Source organism: Bufo bufo, chromosome 8 (genome assembly GCF_905171765.1).
Source record: "Bufo bufo chromosome 8, aBufBuf1.1, whole genome shotgun sequence".
NCBI lineage: Eukaryota > Metazoa > Chordata > Amphibia > Anura > Bufonidae > Bufo > Bufo bufo.
Window position 1 is genome coordinate 206,410,415 of NC_053396.1, and position 16,553 is coordinate 206,426,967.

At 46.3% G+C, this 16,553-nt stretch overlaps 2 protein-coding genes across 5 annotated transcripts in view; one reads left to right on the forward strand and one right to left on the reverse strand.

The window, feature by feature from the left end:
• Window positions 1-16,553, reverse strand: part of LOC120977488 (zinc finger protein 260-like) — a 244,578-nt gene that overhangs the window by 67,451 nt on the left and 160,574 nt on the right. The window lies entirely within an intron of this gene.
• Window positions 15,660-16,553, forward strand: part of LOC120977496 (complement factor B-like) — a 103,639-nt gene continuing 102,745 nt past the window's right edge. Inside the window, exon 1 of one of the 2 annotated variants that reach the window (XM_040405476.1) lies at window positions 15,660-15,736. In XM_040405476.1, the coding sequence (XP_040261410.1) occupies window positions 15,682-15,736 (55 nt within the window). In that variant the 5' untranslated portion in view covers window positions 15,660-15,681. The remainder of the gene's footprint in view (window positions 15,737-16,553) is intronic. The other variant, XM_040405477.1, reaches the window with a different exon arrangement.

Below are 16,553 nucleotides of genomic sequence, written 5' to 3' on the forward strand. Positions count from 1 at the left end.
CTGGGCTCTCTATTCCCAAAAAATCATGCTGCTGCTGGGGGACAGGACCGACTGTCTCTGCTCCCAATACAGTGTCCTGCTGCTGGGGAAAGGAGACTGGGCTCTCTATTCCCAAAAAATCATGCTGCTGCTGGGGGGCAGGAACAGCTACCTCTGCCCCCTGTAACTCCGCCTGCCGCTGAGGAGGGAGGACGCTGCTCTCCTCTCCCTGCATTTCACACTGCCGCTGGGGAATGGAGACTGGGTCTGTCACCTTACTGTCCTGCTGAGCCTTCTCACTGGCGTGGAACAGCTGCTGGTAGCCCTGTTCCAGCTCCATCTCCCGGGTCACCAGGTGGACCAGGTCCTGCTCAATCTCATGAGTGTCGTCCCAGTCATACCTGCTCTCCCTCCATTCCAAGAGATCATGGAACCGGGCTTGTGTAGGGCTCCCAAACTCCAGCTCTGAAAAAGTCTCCCATAACAAGCCAGGACCATCAAACTCCTCTCCCTCCGGCTTGTCATGCTCAGCTGTCCTGGGTAGGTACTGTGCCCCATACCACCAGAGCGCCTGGTAGGCATCTTCCAGCCACAGCTCCCGCCATGCTAGGAGTTCCAATTCCTTTACCCATTCCTCCCGGGGCTGCTCTCCCAGGAAGGGCATCCGCAGGGCTACTCGCTTCTGCAACCGCTGGTCTTCCGTGGGGAGTCTCTTGTCCTGCATATACTCCACAATACCCAGTACCTGGTACCAGATGCCTTTGCGGACTGCATCTCGGTCATCCATGACACCCTCATCGTACTCCACTGCTGTTTCCATTCTGGTGCTGTCAGGGTCGCTGTACTGGGACATGCGTTGCCCTCAAATTGTAATTCCAGGGAATGATGTTTCTCTGTAGCTGTCCTTCTGGGCTGTAGGAACGATCCCGCTGCTTGCCACCAATGTAACGGACCGTTTCAGCAGACAAGGGGTTAAAATCCGTTTAGGCGATAAGCCCCTTTCTGAGAGACAGGAACAGCTACTGCAGAACACCAAACTCCCGAACTGGATACAAAGTAGCACTCCAAACTGGAACCTCACGAATAGCTGCTAGCAGACGAACAGGAAAAGCATACAATCCTGGCAATCGGTCTTCTAACAGCATACAGCGAATCCCCCCAATAACGAGACAAGGCTCCGTGTTGAGGGTCAAACAGTGGTCTGACTGTACTTGAAGTACAGCCTCTTTTATTCACAAAAAACAAACATAGTACTGCCCACAGGGGTTTGAAATACAACCAATCAGTATATTACAAGACATACAATGTAACTACAGCAACCAATCGTTCACGCCCCCAGAGGACCAGAATGAAGACTGTAACATAGGACAACATATCCCCACAATGCATCATGGTTTCCTCCTCTCTGTCCAGACAACCTGAAGAGCAATCCAATTATCTCTGAGGACAAAAGGAGATCGCCAATACACATGTGGGGACAACAGAACAGACATCACCATTTTAAACACACAATGGGACAATAGAAACACACCCAGCATATTCCCTCCCCTTATCCTGAGAGGAGACTCAATTATACATACAGTTAAACATACTTTCTACCCAACTTTCATAACTCTAAAACCATACATCACATTCACATAAAAATTACATATTCACAATCAATCCATTCAGGGGAACAACATATAAAAAATGGCATGAATCAGACCAGGGGTTCAAAAGTTAGTAAAATATCTTTTGGGCCCTGGCTGGCACATGGCTATCTGGCTCAAACCAGTTTTACAGAGCCCTCTTTCCTGGAAACAATGGGAAAATAATCAAATTATATCCAGGGATAGAGGCAGACTCCATTGAGCACATGGTTGCAAAAAGACATAAAATACAATAAAATACACAAGGTTACATTTACTACATAAAATAAAGACATGCAACATATCCCCAGATAGCTTAGGTCTGAGCGCATTTTATTGAATGGCGCTCAGACCACACACATACAGTTCAATTGCCATGGAGCTTAAGTTTTGCATGGGCTGATGATAGGGCCCATAATCCTGGGGCAAGAGGCCAGCAGCCAGTCCTCTCCAAAGCCCAGTGGCGAGGTTGGTTTCGCCACACATCTCCCCCCCCCAGGGAAGACTAACCAGATACCTGACCTCACGCCGGTCGGTACCTGAGTTAGTCTGGCAGCCCACCCACAACCAAATACTGGACCTGTTGACTTTAGTAGCCTGTCTCTGTCCAGTGAGTCCACCAAGGTTATGTTGGAAGCTGGTACTCCTGGTCTCTGTGTTGCTCCCTGGCTTGGAGTGGAGGTTGCTTTGTGGGCAGGGATCAGCGGTACTCTGCCCTGGTGCCAGCGCTACCACGGAAGAAGCCTGGTTGGAGCCTGGTTGTTGGAGGGGGAGACCGACTGTCTCTACCCCCTGTGCTGTAAGTGCAGAGACCACGGTCCCATCTGCACTGTTGTGGGGCTTACTGTCTCCCCCTGGTGCGTTAAGCTGCCGCTGGGGAGAGGGGGTAATGAGCTCCTCTCCCATACATACTTCCAGCCGCTGGGGAGGGCGACCGACCGTCTCCGCTCCCAATACAGTGTCCTGCTGCTGGGGAAAGGAGACTGGGCTCTCTATTCCCAAAAACAAAAAATCATGCTGCTGCTGGGGGACAGGACCGACTGTCTCTGCTCCCAATACAGTGTCCTGCTGCTGGGGAAAGGAGACTGGGCTCTCTATTCCCAAAAAATCATGCTGCTGCTGGGGGGCAGGAACAGCTACCTCTGCCCCCTGTAACTCCGCCTGCCGCTGAGGAGGGAGGACGCTGCTCTCCTCTCCCTGCATTTCACACTGCCGCTGGGGAATGGAGACTGGGTCTGTCACCTTACTGTCCTGCTGAGCCTTCTCACTGGCGTGGAACAGCTGCTGGTAGCCCTGTTCCAGCTCCATCTCCCGGGTCACCAGGTGGACCAGGTCCTGCTCAATCTCATGAGTGTCGTCCCAGTCATACCTGCTCTCCCTCCATTCCAAGAGATCATGGAACCGGGCTTGTGTAGGGCTCCCAAACTCCAGCTCTGAAAAAGTCTCCCATAACAAGCCAGGACCATCAAACTCCTCTCCCTCCGGCTTGTCATGCTCAGCTGTCCTGGGTAGGTACTGTGCCCCATACCACCAGAGCGCCTGGTAGGCATCTTCCAGCCACAGCTCCCGCCATGCTAGGAGTTCCAATTCCTTTACCCATTCCTCCCGGGGCTGCTCTCCCAGGAAGGGCATCCGCAGGGCTACTCGCTTCTGCAACCGCTGGTCTTCCGTGGGGAGTCTCTTGTCCTGCATATACTCCACAATACCCAGTACCTGGTACCAGATGCCTTTGCGGACTGCATCTCGGTCATCCATGACACCCTCATCGTACTCCACTGCTGTTTCCATTCTGGTGCTGTCAGGGTCGCTGTACTGGGACATGCGTTGCCCTCAAATTGTAATTCCAGGGAATGATGTTTCTCTGTAGCTGTCCTTCTGGGCTGTAGGAACGATCCCGCTGCTTGCCACCAATGTAACGGACCGTTTCAGCAGACAAGGGGTTAAAATCCGTTTAGGCGATAAGCCCCTTTCTGAGAGACAGGAACAGCTACTGCAGAACACCAAACTCCCGAACTGGATACAAAGTAGCACTCCAAACTGGAACCTCACGAATAGCTGCTAGCAGACGAACAGGAAAAGCATACAATCCTGGCAATCGGTCTTCTAACAGCATACAGCGAATCCCCCCAATAACGAGACAAGGCTCCGTGTTGAGGGTCAAACAGTGGTCTGACTGTACTTGAAGTACAGCCTCTTTTATTCACAAAAAACAAACATAGTACTGCCCACAGGGGTTTGAAATACAACCAATCAGTATATTACAAGACATACAATGTAACTACAGCAACCAATCGTTCACGCCCCCAGAGGACCAGAATGAAGACTGTAACATAGGACAACATATCCCCACAATGCATCATGGTTTCCTCCTCTCTGTCCAGACAACCTGAAGAGCAATCCAATTATCTCTGAGGACAAAAGGAGATCGCCAATACACATGTGGGGACAACAGAACAGACATCACCATTTTAAACACACAATGGGACAATAGAAACACACCCAGCATATTCCCTCCCCTTATCCTGAGAGGAGACTCAATTATACATACAGTTAAACATACTTTCTACCCAACTTTCATAACTCTAAAACCATACATCACATTCACATAAAAATTACATATTCACAATCAATCCATTCAGGGGAACAACATATAAAAAATGGCATGAATCAGACCAGGGGTTCAAAAGTTAGTAAAATATCTTTTGGGCCCTGGCTGGCACATGGCTATCTGGCTCAAACCAGTTTTACAGAGCCCTCTTTCCTGGAAACAATGGGAAAATAATCAAATTATATCCAGGGATAGAGGCAGACTCCATTGAGCACATGGTTGCAAAAAGACATAAAATACAATAAAATACACAAGGTTACATTTACTACATAAAATAAAGACATGCAACATATCCCCAGATAGCTTAGGTCTGAGCGCATTTTATTGAATGGCGCTCAGACCACACACATACAGTTCAATTGCCATGGAGCTTAAGTTTTGCATGGGCTGATGATAGGGCCCATAATCCTGGGGCAAGAGGCCAGCAGCCAGTCCTCTCCAAAGCCCAGTGGCGAGGTTGGTTTCGCCACACTCCTAAACACAGATTTGAAGTGGTGGGCCAAGCTGCTAAGCCATAGGATTGCCTCCTTGCTTCCTAGCCTGATTGGTGAAGAGCAGGTGGGATTTGTTTGGGGCAATGTTAGTAGAGTCTTATGTGCGGTTGCTCACACTCATTCAAAAAAAATGCCCCTAGTTCTGCTGGGGACAGACGCAGAAAAAGCATTCGATAGAGTTAACTGGAAGTTTATGCGGAAAGCCCTGGAAGCTTTTGGGTTCCCAGATAGATTTGTATAGGCAATATTTACGATGTACTCCTCTCCCTCAGCCCGTATATTGGTGAACAATACATTGTCGGACTCCTTTGGTATTGGAAATGGTACCAGACAGGGTTGCCCGCTTTCTCCTTCACTCTTCATATTGGCCATGGAAACGTTGCTGCTTAAATTTAGACAGACCCCTGATATTAGAGGTTTGAGAATAAACAAAACTGAACACAAAATGGCAGCGTTTGCCGATGATCTGTTGATGTTTATCTCGAACCCACAAGAAGCCATGCCACATGTCATGAATATTTTTGAGGCATTTGGGAAGGCGTCTGATTTCGAGATTAACTTTGACAAATCAGAAGCTTTAGGGATTTCTATCTCTCCTCCCCAGATGAGAAGAATAAGAGATATGACTCCCTTTAAATGGCCTACTAAGGCCATTAAGTACCTTACCGCTCTTACCGTAAAGAATCCTCTTCTATGTTTGTGTACAAAGCTTCTTTCCTCCAGACGCAGAGGATGTCCCCTCGTCACAGTCACAGTCCTGGGGATAACTAGATGATGGGAGAGATCTCTGTACTGACCCCTAATATATTTATACATAGTAATTAGATCTCCCCTCAGTCTTTTTTCTAAAGTGAATAACCCTAATTTTGATAATCTTTCAGGGTACTGTAGTCGACCCATTACAGTTATTACTTTAGTTTCCTCCTCTGGACCCTCTCCAGCTCTGCTATGTCTGCCTTGTTCACTGGAGCCCAGAACTGTACACAGTACTCCATGTGTGGTCTGACTAGCGATTTGTAAAGTGGCAGGACTATGTTCTCATCACGGGCATCTATGCCCCTTCTGATGCAACCCATTATCTTATTGGCCTTGGCAGCAGCTGCCTGACACTGGTTTTTGCAGCTTAGTTTGCTGTTTATTAAAATTCCTAGATCCTTTTCCATGTCAGTGTTACCGAGTGTTTTACCATTTAGTATGTACGGGTGACTTGCATTATTCCTTCCCATGTGCATAACTTTACATTTGTCAGTGTTAAACCTCATCAGCCACTTATCTGCCCAAGCCTCCAGTCTATCCAGATCCCACTGTAGTAGTATACTATCCTCTGTAGTGTGTATACAGTGCTCTGTAGTGTATATATACAGTATACTGTCCTCTGTAGTATATATACAGTATACTGTCCTCTTCAGTGTTAATTACTTTACACAGTTTAGTGTCATCTGCGAAAATTGATATTTTACTATGCAAGCCTTCTACAAGATCATTAATAAATATATTGAAGAGAATAGGGCCCAATACTGACCCCTGAGGTACCCTACTAGTGACAGTGACCCTATCTGAGTGTGTACCGTTAATAACCACCCTCTGTTTTCTATCATTGAGCCAGTTACTTACCCACATACAGACATTTTCTCCCAGTCCGAGCATTCTCATTTTATATACTAACCTTTTATGTGAAAAACGAAAAAGACCCCAGGGGTTTGGAGAGTGAAGAAGGGGGGACAGTGCCCGCCTAATATATTCACAAATAACCCCCCCGAGAAATAACTCGGCACAAGCTCCCGAGTACAATGGCAGAATAACAGAAGAAAATGGAGCCGAAAATGCCAGATAATAAATAGTATAAATGTAGACTTTTATTGTAAAGTAACAGAACACAGGTAAAAATGCAATTACATGCATGTGATGCCAGAGGACAGGGAACAAAAAGGAACAGGGAAGGAAAAAACGGCGCCACCCTGGGAGGGACACACTGGTCAAGAATACATAAATACAGAGGATCAAATAGGGATGTGTATGGTATAATAACCTACCCTAGGATCACATACATGTACAAGATAAATGGTGAGTCACTAATCAACTGCAAAGAACCAAAAGTGAACCAAAAAATAATAATAATAAAGTGAGTAAAACAAGCAGCTATAGTGGATAGCCGCACTGGATGCAAACCTGAAATATCAGTGAACATCCAGGTAAGAGAAATCAAGAGGGTGAACATGCAGGAGGGACTCACGTAAAATGGACCAGAAGTGTAACAACCAGGATGGCGCTACCCTAGGTACCAGGTAGCGCCATCCTGGTTGTTACACTTCTGGTCCATTTTAGGTGAGTCCCTCCTGCATGTTCACCCTCTTGATTTCTCTTACCTGGATGTTCACTGATATTTCAGGTTTGCATCCAGTGCGGCATCCGACATCCATTGATTCGCCGCTGTCAAGTCTAGAACTTACCTCCTCATAGAAACTAATTAAATTAGTTTGACATGACCGATCCCTCACGAAGCCATGCTGATATGGGGTTATTTGCTTATTTCCATTAAGATGCTCTAAGATAGCATCTCTCAGAAAACCTTCAAACAGTTTACCCACAACAGATGTTAAACTTACCGGCCTATAGTTTCCAGGCTCTGTTTTTGGAACCTTTTTGGCACCATATTTGCCATGCGCCAATCCTGTGGAACATTCCCTGTCAGTATAGAATCTGCAAATATCAGAAATAAGGGTTTGGCTATGACATTACTTAATTCCCTTAGGATACGGGGGTGTATGCCATCCGGTCCTGGCGATTTGTCTATTTTAATCTTTTTAAGTCGCTGTTGTACTTCTTCCTGGGTCAGACAGGACACTTTTAATGGGGAATTTATTTCAACATTCAGCATTTCATCTGACAGTTTATTTTCCTCAGTGAATACATTGGAGAAAAAAATATTTAACAGCTTTGCTTTCTCCTCGTCGCTCTCTGCGACTCCCTCCTCATTACTCTTTAAAGGGCCGACACTTTCAGTTTTTTACTTTTTAACATTTATATAATTGAAGAACATTTTAGGGTTAGTTTTACTCTCTTTGGCAATTAATCGCTCGGTCTCTAGTTTGGCCGCTTTTATTTGTTTTTTACATGTTCTATTTTTTTCCTTATAGTTTTTCAGTGCTTCCGTGCTACCCTCCTTTTTTAGTGATTTATATGCTTTCTTTTTGTCTTTTATTGCTTTCTTTACAGTTCTATTTATCCACATTGGTTTCTTTTTGTTCCTTAACCTTTTATTCCCATACGGTATGTACCTCTCACAATGAGATTTTAGGATGTTTTTAAAGATATCCCATTTTGTGGCTGTATTTTTTATTTGTGAGGACTTTATCCCATTTAGTTAGGCCTATGGCCTCTCTTAGTTGGCTAAATTTAGCTTTTTTGAAGTTTGGTATTTTTGTTCCTCCCTGTAGAAACGCTCTTTTGAATGATAATTCGAAGGTTATTACTTTATGGTCACTATTTCCCAGGTGTCCCCCAACCTGCACGTCTGTTGTTCTGTCAGGTCTATTGGTTAATACTAAGTCCAGTATGGCCGTCCCTCTAGTCGGGTCCTGAACCAGTTGGGGGAGGTAATTGTCTTTGGTTATGAGATATACAAGTTTTAGTTTCCCAGTCTATAACTGGGTAGTTGAAGTCCCCCATAATAACCACCTCATTATGATTTGCCGCCTTGTCTATCTTGTTTAGTAGTAGATTTTCTGTGGACTCTGGTATATTAGGTGGTTTATAGTAAACTCCTATTAGTAATTTATTGTTGTTTTTAGCTCCATGTATCTCTACCCACAGTGACTCCACATGTTCATGTCCCTCACTTATATCTTCACGGAGTGTGGGCTTTAGACAGGACTTACATTAATATTAATATTGTCAATGATCATATTTTTTAAATACTGAATAAAATTTTGAGCTACATCATGGTCGTGGTCATCGTGGTGTTGATTCCCTCTTGATCAGCACTGCAGGATTACAGAGTGGACTACATGGACTACGTTCCTTCCTAGATTTTCCAGCTGCTTCCCTCCTCTGATTACTCACATCATCAGGATCTCTAGGGTCACTCTTCCTAGTTGTTGTTGAGATTTCATCATCCATTTTATTAACCTTTGGATCTTTCCCTTTGACGATGATCATCTTGATGCAGGAAGTTTATTGTGACGCTCCAGCTCACGACCACATAGCGCCGCCGTGCTACACCAGGAATGCGGGTGCAAAACCACATGGTCATCACTAAAGAAGACCGAAAAAACAATGCGGTTGTAATCAGTAAATAGAATGGGACTGTGGCCCATTCAGCTACAGGGTACTTGGGCACAGGTGGCTGCATCCCTGGCGCAGCACATCCGCCCCCTGTGGTCGTACCCTCAGTAAAACTCAGCATCTGAGTAACATATCTTTAGTTGCATTTAGTGTTTTTCACTTTTCCATATTTTTTTTTTTTACTTTTAGCAGGTATGAAGATGTCACTGCACGCAGAGAAAGCAGTTTGGGGCTGGATCCCCTCCAACCATGGGTGGCGGTCCAATGCCAGACTTGGAATTTATAACACTGTTTGCCATGTTACATGTCTATCTCCTATTTTAATATGTGCACCCCAAGGTCTGGGGCAACTTGTTTGGCTGAGAATTAATTGCACAGAAGGGAAAGTCCATCAGAAAGAAACTAGCAAAAAATGACTAGTGATCAGAGGGTCGGGGAGGGGAGGGGAAGTTCTGGCTGCAAGTGAAAAAAGCTGAAGACATTCATTCCATAAAGTGAAGGGAACCTCTCCCTTAACCCATTGTGGCCACAGAGGTCACTGATAGGAGTCAAGTCAATTCATTTGAGCTCTGGAGCGAGGCCATCAGGAAATCACTATGTGAAAATAAGGGAACAATGGCCACCTCTTAGCTTCCCGGGGAAACCTCAGTACACAACATAATCAGCCCACGCTACACCAGGGCAGAGCAGCTGCAGACTCTGGTATGCCAAGTCCGGGATTTCATGCAACGTCTAACGTAACAAGGTGCAAAGTGATCTGCAATCCAAACCTAATATTATGCAAATTCCAAATGCCTCACTTCAATCATTAACATTGTGGGTACCTCCAGATGCCCCTGGTGGGGGGAGGGGGGGCGGTAACTAGATATTTATGCAATGACCCCTGCTACCCCTGTATGTACGCCACTGTTGGCAAATGAGGGGTAAGGGGTTGGCACTTCTTACTGGCAAATAGGGGGGGTTGGCACTTCTTACTGGCAAACGGGGGGGTTGGCAACTTGGCACTTACTGGCAAATGGGGGGTTGGCACTTCTTACTGGCAAATAGAGGAGGGTTGGCACTTCATACTGGCAGATGAGGGGGGGTTTGGCACTTCTTACTGGCAAATGAGGGGGGTTGGCGCTTACTGGCAAATGAGGGGGGTTTGGCACTTTATACTGGCAAATGAGGGGGGGTTGGCACTTCATACTGGCAAATGAGGGGGGGTTGGCACTTCATACTGGCAAATGAAGGGGTTGGCACTTGATACTGGCAAATGAAGGCAGGGTTGGCACTTGATACTGGCACATGGGGGGTTTGGCACTTGATACTGGCACGCGGGGGGGTTGGCACTTGTTACTGGCACACAGGGGGGTTGGCACTTGTTACTGGCACACAGGGGGGTTGGCACTTGTTACTGGCACACGGGGCGGGTTGGCACTTGATACTGGCACACGGGGGGGTTGGCACTTGATACTGGCACATGGGGGGAGGCACTTGTTACTGGCACATTATTGGGGTAGTAGGATGTTTTGTCCAGAAGATGATAGGATGATGGAAAAGTAGTAAACTAAGATTTTTTTTTTTGTCAAACTGCAGAGATTAAAAACGGCGTAAAAATGGTGAAAGGAGAAGACGAGGACAGAGAACATATACATCGAAGGAGACGTCACTGGATGTAAGAGGCATGGACGTGATTTATGGGTGGGGCTGTGTGTGGGTGTGGTTTGAGGGCAGGTGGGGACACAGGGGCCCCATAATCTCCTATTGCCCGGGGAAATGCCCCTCCCGAGACCGGGGGGGGGGGGCATGGATCACTTTTGCACCGGGGGCCCCATGGATTGTGTGTACGCCACTGTTTGCCAATATGAAGTGCCTTCTCATGTCCCAGTAAAGTCCGGTATTAAAAAAAAAAATATATAAACACTTATACTTACCTCCTTAGCAGCGATGCGATGCAGGCCTCTTCTGGCCTGTGTCCCGCGCTGTACGGCTCAGGTGGCGCGATGACGTCATCGCCCTGCCTGCACCGCTCTGATAGGCTGCCGGCACAAGGCCCGCAGCCTATCAGAGGAACAGGGAAGGGAGACGCCTCCCTCCCCTGCCCGGCCGCAGCACAGCTATCTGTATCGCTGTCCTGAGGACGGCGATACAGATCACTATGGAGATGAATGCTTCCACAATGGAAGCGTTCATCTCCCTGTCACCTGCCGCCACCGCGGGCCCACACCTGAGTCTGAGTGGCACTACTGCAGGGGCCAGGGGTTCACAGGCGGTCGGGCCCCCTGGAGTGCCGGGCCCGGTCGCAACTGCGACCCCTGCAAGCCCTATGTACGCCATTGACTTTCTCATTACAATGGCACCTGCCTGGTCCGATGCCTACAGAAGAGCGACTGTATAGCCGATTGTGGAAGAAGGGGCTTTGCAGCTGCAGACCATAGTGCCCATGTTGATGTCTGTACACCACCTACAGCATCTACAATGGATGTATTGGCATCTGAACTGGACAACTAGCCCATTTGAGGAAGAGATGGCACTAGGTAGACTATGGGAAGAAGATGTCCTGGTCTGATGGATCAGCTTAGATGATGTGCTGGGCGCATGTGCACCTGGAGAAGAGATGGCACCAGGACGCACTATAGGAAGAAGACAAGCTGGCAGAGGCACCATATGGAAGTACCACCTACCTGAACATTGTACAGGCAACTTCTCCCCTTTATGGCAGTGGTGCTCTCTAATGGCAGTGGTCTCTATCAGCAAGATAATACCCCAGCCACACTGGAATGGTCTGAGGAACATGACAAAAAGTTCAAAGGGTTGACTTTCTCTCCAAATTTCCTAGATCTTAATCCAATTGAGCATCTGTAAAATGTGCTGGAAGCACAAGTCTGATCCTTGGCCTCACCAAGCAATTTATCGGACTTAAAGGGGTATTCCTCTATATGGTGCAGTGGCCGGGTTTGGGGTGGCTCCAATGCTTTGCTGGGTCCCCCAGACACTGTTGAGGTGTCACCACGTGTTGCTGCTCTCTGGAAGGGATGGTAAGGCGTGGTACACCCCAATGGGTCAGGGCCTGCAGTGGACTAGAATGCCTCTTACGTTCAATAGATTTTTATTGAGTTTTCCAATTAATTTTCATTATACAGTGAGCCGCTAAACAGCTATGCAAAGTACAGTACATTACAATACATTGTATAAAATCAGTATCCAAACAGAACAGATTGTAACATAAACAAATCACAATTTTGACAAGTGTTTCCATCATACATCCATGTCCACTGATGTTATATGACAGAAATGAGATATACAGGGGCTGCAAACCGCTGTCGATTGCGTCAGCAGATAAGGGAGGTACAAAAAAAAGCAAGAAAAGGGGAGAAGGGGGGAGAAATGGGCATGAGATTAGAATTACCACAAACACTCAGGAAGTGCGGTTGCAAATTCGCTGGATAACCATGGAACCCTCTGATTATGTGAGCGAATACGGGCGGAGGGAGAGTCCCCAAATACCAGTTCACAGTGCATGTGAAAATTAACTGAGTGAGTCACTTCAGCTATAGGTGGTGTAAGTGCCTGTTTCCAGTGACATTCCTAGCAGCAGATATGACATGCAACCACCCACCTTATCTGTGGGGCAATCTCCGCTATATCAATTCCAAGAATGGTAAGGGCATGAGAGAGGGTAAGATTCGTGCCAGTGACCCTGCGTATCATGCGTTCCACCCTGTACCAAAAAACACGAGTATATGTACATGACCACCACATATGTAGGGGGGTTCCCACATCCCCACAGTTCCTCCAACATAAAGGGGAGTACCCTGGAGAACAGTGGGCTAACCTATTAGGTGTTAGATACCATCTCAACTGTTTTCTCCTAGCTTGCTCAACATGGTTTATACATTTAGCACATTTGAAGGACCAATGCATCGCATCTTTCCATTGAGTGGGTGTGAATCGGACTCCAAGTTCCTGTTCCCATCGAGACATGAATGGTTGTTTACCGCCGGGTTTATCTAGGAGAAGTCCCAAATATAGGGTAGAGACCTTAAGACGACGAGAAGTGGTACTCGTAAAAAGGGTCTGACACACATTAGTGGGGATACAAGATCGGGATTGCGGGAGGCTCCCCAATAAATGTCTGATCCTGAGGAACTGATAGAACTGTAAGTTCGGGAGTGTGTAAGTGGAGTGCAGGAACTGAAAATCCGCTAAGGACTCACCGGAGTACAAGCAGCTTATATACCCTATTCCACATTCAGACCACATAGTGAGGTCCAGATCTGGAGTATGGTACAATAGAGATATCAGGGGGATTTTTTCCCTGGGTACACTGATTAGATTTAAGGTATGCGTTATGTGATTCCATATAAATAACGTGGCTTGCATTGTGGCTAGAGGCGCATGAAAAGGAAAACATCTTAAGCTGTGAGCAGCTAGAAGAGCAGGCAGGGAATGCCTCCTAGTATACCATTCCTCAATTTGAAGCCATTTTTGGGGCGTAGATGGGGACCACCATTCCAGAGCTTCTTCCACTATGTTTGCCAGGTAGTATTTTTAAAAGAAAGGGACCCCTAGCCCAACCATTTTAATGGGCGGATATAAAGAGGACTTAGGGATTCTGGGATGCCTATCAAGCAAAATAAATTGAAGGAGGTCTGTTTGGAGCTGGGTGATGAACTTTTTTGGGACCTGCACCGGGAAACATCTAAATATATAAAACACTTTTGGCAATGCCAGCATTTTAGCAGCGTTAATACGTGCCATCCAGGAAAGTTGGACCTGGGCCAATTTGGAATAGTCGGCCCGTAACTCCGCTCGTAGCTTCACGAAGTTAATAGTGATTATATCCGCCACACTCCGAGCGAGCTCCACTCCGAAATATGTTACAGACCGGTCTTCCCACTTAAAAGGGTAAAGTTGTTTCAGCTTACTGACATCATCTTCCGGGATGAAGAAATCTAAGACTTTAGTTTTAGTTATATTTAGTTTATAGTACGAACACTTAGAGAATATGGTAAGAGCAGCTAGCGAGCTTTCTGGGTTCGTCAGGGATAATATTACATCATCGGCATACAGTCCGATCACATCACGTTTCACCTATCTTGATGCCTTCTATCTAGGGGCATGTCCTAATAGTGGCCGCCAGAGGCTCCATTATCAGCGCAAAAATTAACGGCGACAACGGACACCCCTGACGGGTTCCATTGGAGATCCATAGTGTCATTTTTCAATTGTGGAATTGACTGCTCTTTTCTTGAGTCTTTTCGCAAGAAGGGAGCTTGCCCTATCGCCCATGTGATAGAAATTAGTTCTCAGCTTACGCAAGGATTTTTCGTGATTGTGTATTATATGAACCGCTTGGGACAGATGAGCACGGAGCCGAGCGCTCAAGCAGCCGCCGCCATCAACGTGCAGGCCAAGAATATATATTCATTATACTGTTCCCTAACTGCAGAACACTAGGGGCTCTGACTGCTCTCATTATATACCATTTCTAGCTAGACTAGAACCTTCTAGTGGGAGGGGGGAGTGGAGAAACTCAGCACATACAGATACATTGTTACACTTTCTGTCTCTCATAGAGTTACATTCGAACTTCAATGATACTCCATGGCAATGACACAGAAGTTTTTTCAGACAAAAACATGTTTCTAGACATAACAGAGACATTCAAAAGGTCGGTCTGTCTGGTTTTGGTGGTAAAGAAGTCTGGCTCTTTCCCTCCAAAAGATGCTCTTCTTTAAACCGTGTGATAGTTGTGGAAAATTACTAGCTTCTCATTCAAAGTCCCAAAAGTCTCTCAGTATTCATTAATCCTTAGAGCCTCGCAAATACAGTGCAAATGAACAGGATATATATTGCAACATACACATAAAGTGCAGTTAATAAAATGCACAACATACTGTACATATAAAATGCATGGTGTGAGCTACCACAGGAGAGAGATGTCTTGTGGAGTCCAAGCCTCGATAAGTTAGAGCTAGAGTTAAGTGAATGGCTTTGTACAAATCGATTTGTCTCCTCAACCAGAGCTGTGCACCTTCCAGGTGTAGACGTTCCTCCTGCCGCTTGATTAACAGGATCAGATATCCCAGCCGGCCCTGACAATCTTGTGCCTCTGCTGCTGCTCTGATTACAGCGCTTGCTCAGAGGCTCTGCTTACGCTACTGGAGCAGTGACTGTGCATGTGCCGCTATACTTTTGGGTCGCTGCTCTGAAAGCAGAAGCAGAGCCTCTGGTCTTGCGCTGCTACCAAGGCGCAGGCATGAGATTGTCGCAGCTAAAATGTTGTGTCAAGTGGCAGGAGTAGCGTCTTCACCGGCGGGGAAAGGCGCTCATCGGTTCAGAACGAAACGATCGACTAATCACTAGTCAGAGCTGTTTCAATGGAGCGAGGGGGACCTACAGTACTCAATTTTAGGCAGGTAGTTTTAATGATATAAAAATAAATACATTTATATGAAAAAAATATATATTCATTATACTGTTTTGATAACCCCTCGCCTGCAAATTGGGAGCAACTTCCCCATTTTCTGTGGAATTGGGTAACATGGCCGGCTCCTCCTCTCTGCAAATACCTATTGTAAAACCTAAATGTTTATTCTCTCATTTACAGGAATTCACTTGACCTCAGCCCCAGCTATATACACAGCAACAATCCCTCAGCGAGGCTCAGATCACAGGAGGAGAGGGAAGCAGAAGGACGTGTATGGGAGACAACAGCTACAAGATGTTACCTCTGATTCTCCTCAGCCAAATAGCACGTAAGTAACAGGAGATCCCAACAAAAGGGAACACTCCACCTTCAGATCTCCATTAAGCCTATAGGGAGATTTCTTTAATCTGGCATTTGATAACCCAGCACAGAATACAATATATATATATAACTAGAAATATATTCAGCTTTCTTTCTTAATAATTATCTACCCCTAAAAGATATTGTTTTCAGTAACCATCTGGTAATTCAGAATATTTGATAGTCTAGACTCTAGAGGTAAGAAAAGTGACAAAAATGAAAGGGCCTTTACAGTACATGATAGGAAATAGACCTGGACATAAGGAATGTGAGGCTTTGTCGTTTGCCTGTTGTATTTTATCCAAATGTCCTGAATATACTAAGGCCGTTGCCCGGCCGCACACACAGAGGGTCCGCAATATACGGGCACTGGCGGTGTGAACACCATATCACGAATGTGGACCCATTCAATTTTTTTTCGGCTGTGCGGACGGATCACGAACCCATTCAAGTTGAATGGGTCTGGATCCGTCTGCGGCAACTGCACGGATGGTGCCCGTGCATTGGGATGGCAAATTGCGGTCCCCAATGGTCAGAACAGGCGGCACACGAGGCCTAAGGGTGCAATCACACGACTGTAATTCTGGGTCTGCATCCGTTCTGCAATTTTGTGCAATGGGGCCGCAAAAGATGTGGACAGAACACCGTGTGCTGTCCACATCCTTTGTTACGTTCCGCAGTCACGCAAACAATATAGAGCATGTCCTATTCTTATTCGGACAAGAATAGGAATTTTGTATATAGCGTTGTCCATGTGCGCTAAGAGTGTATTCACATATTGCAAA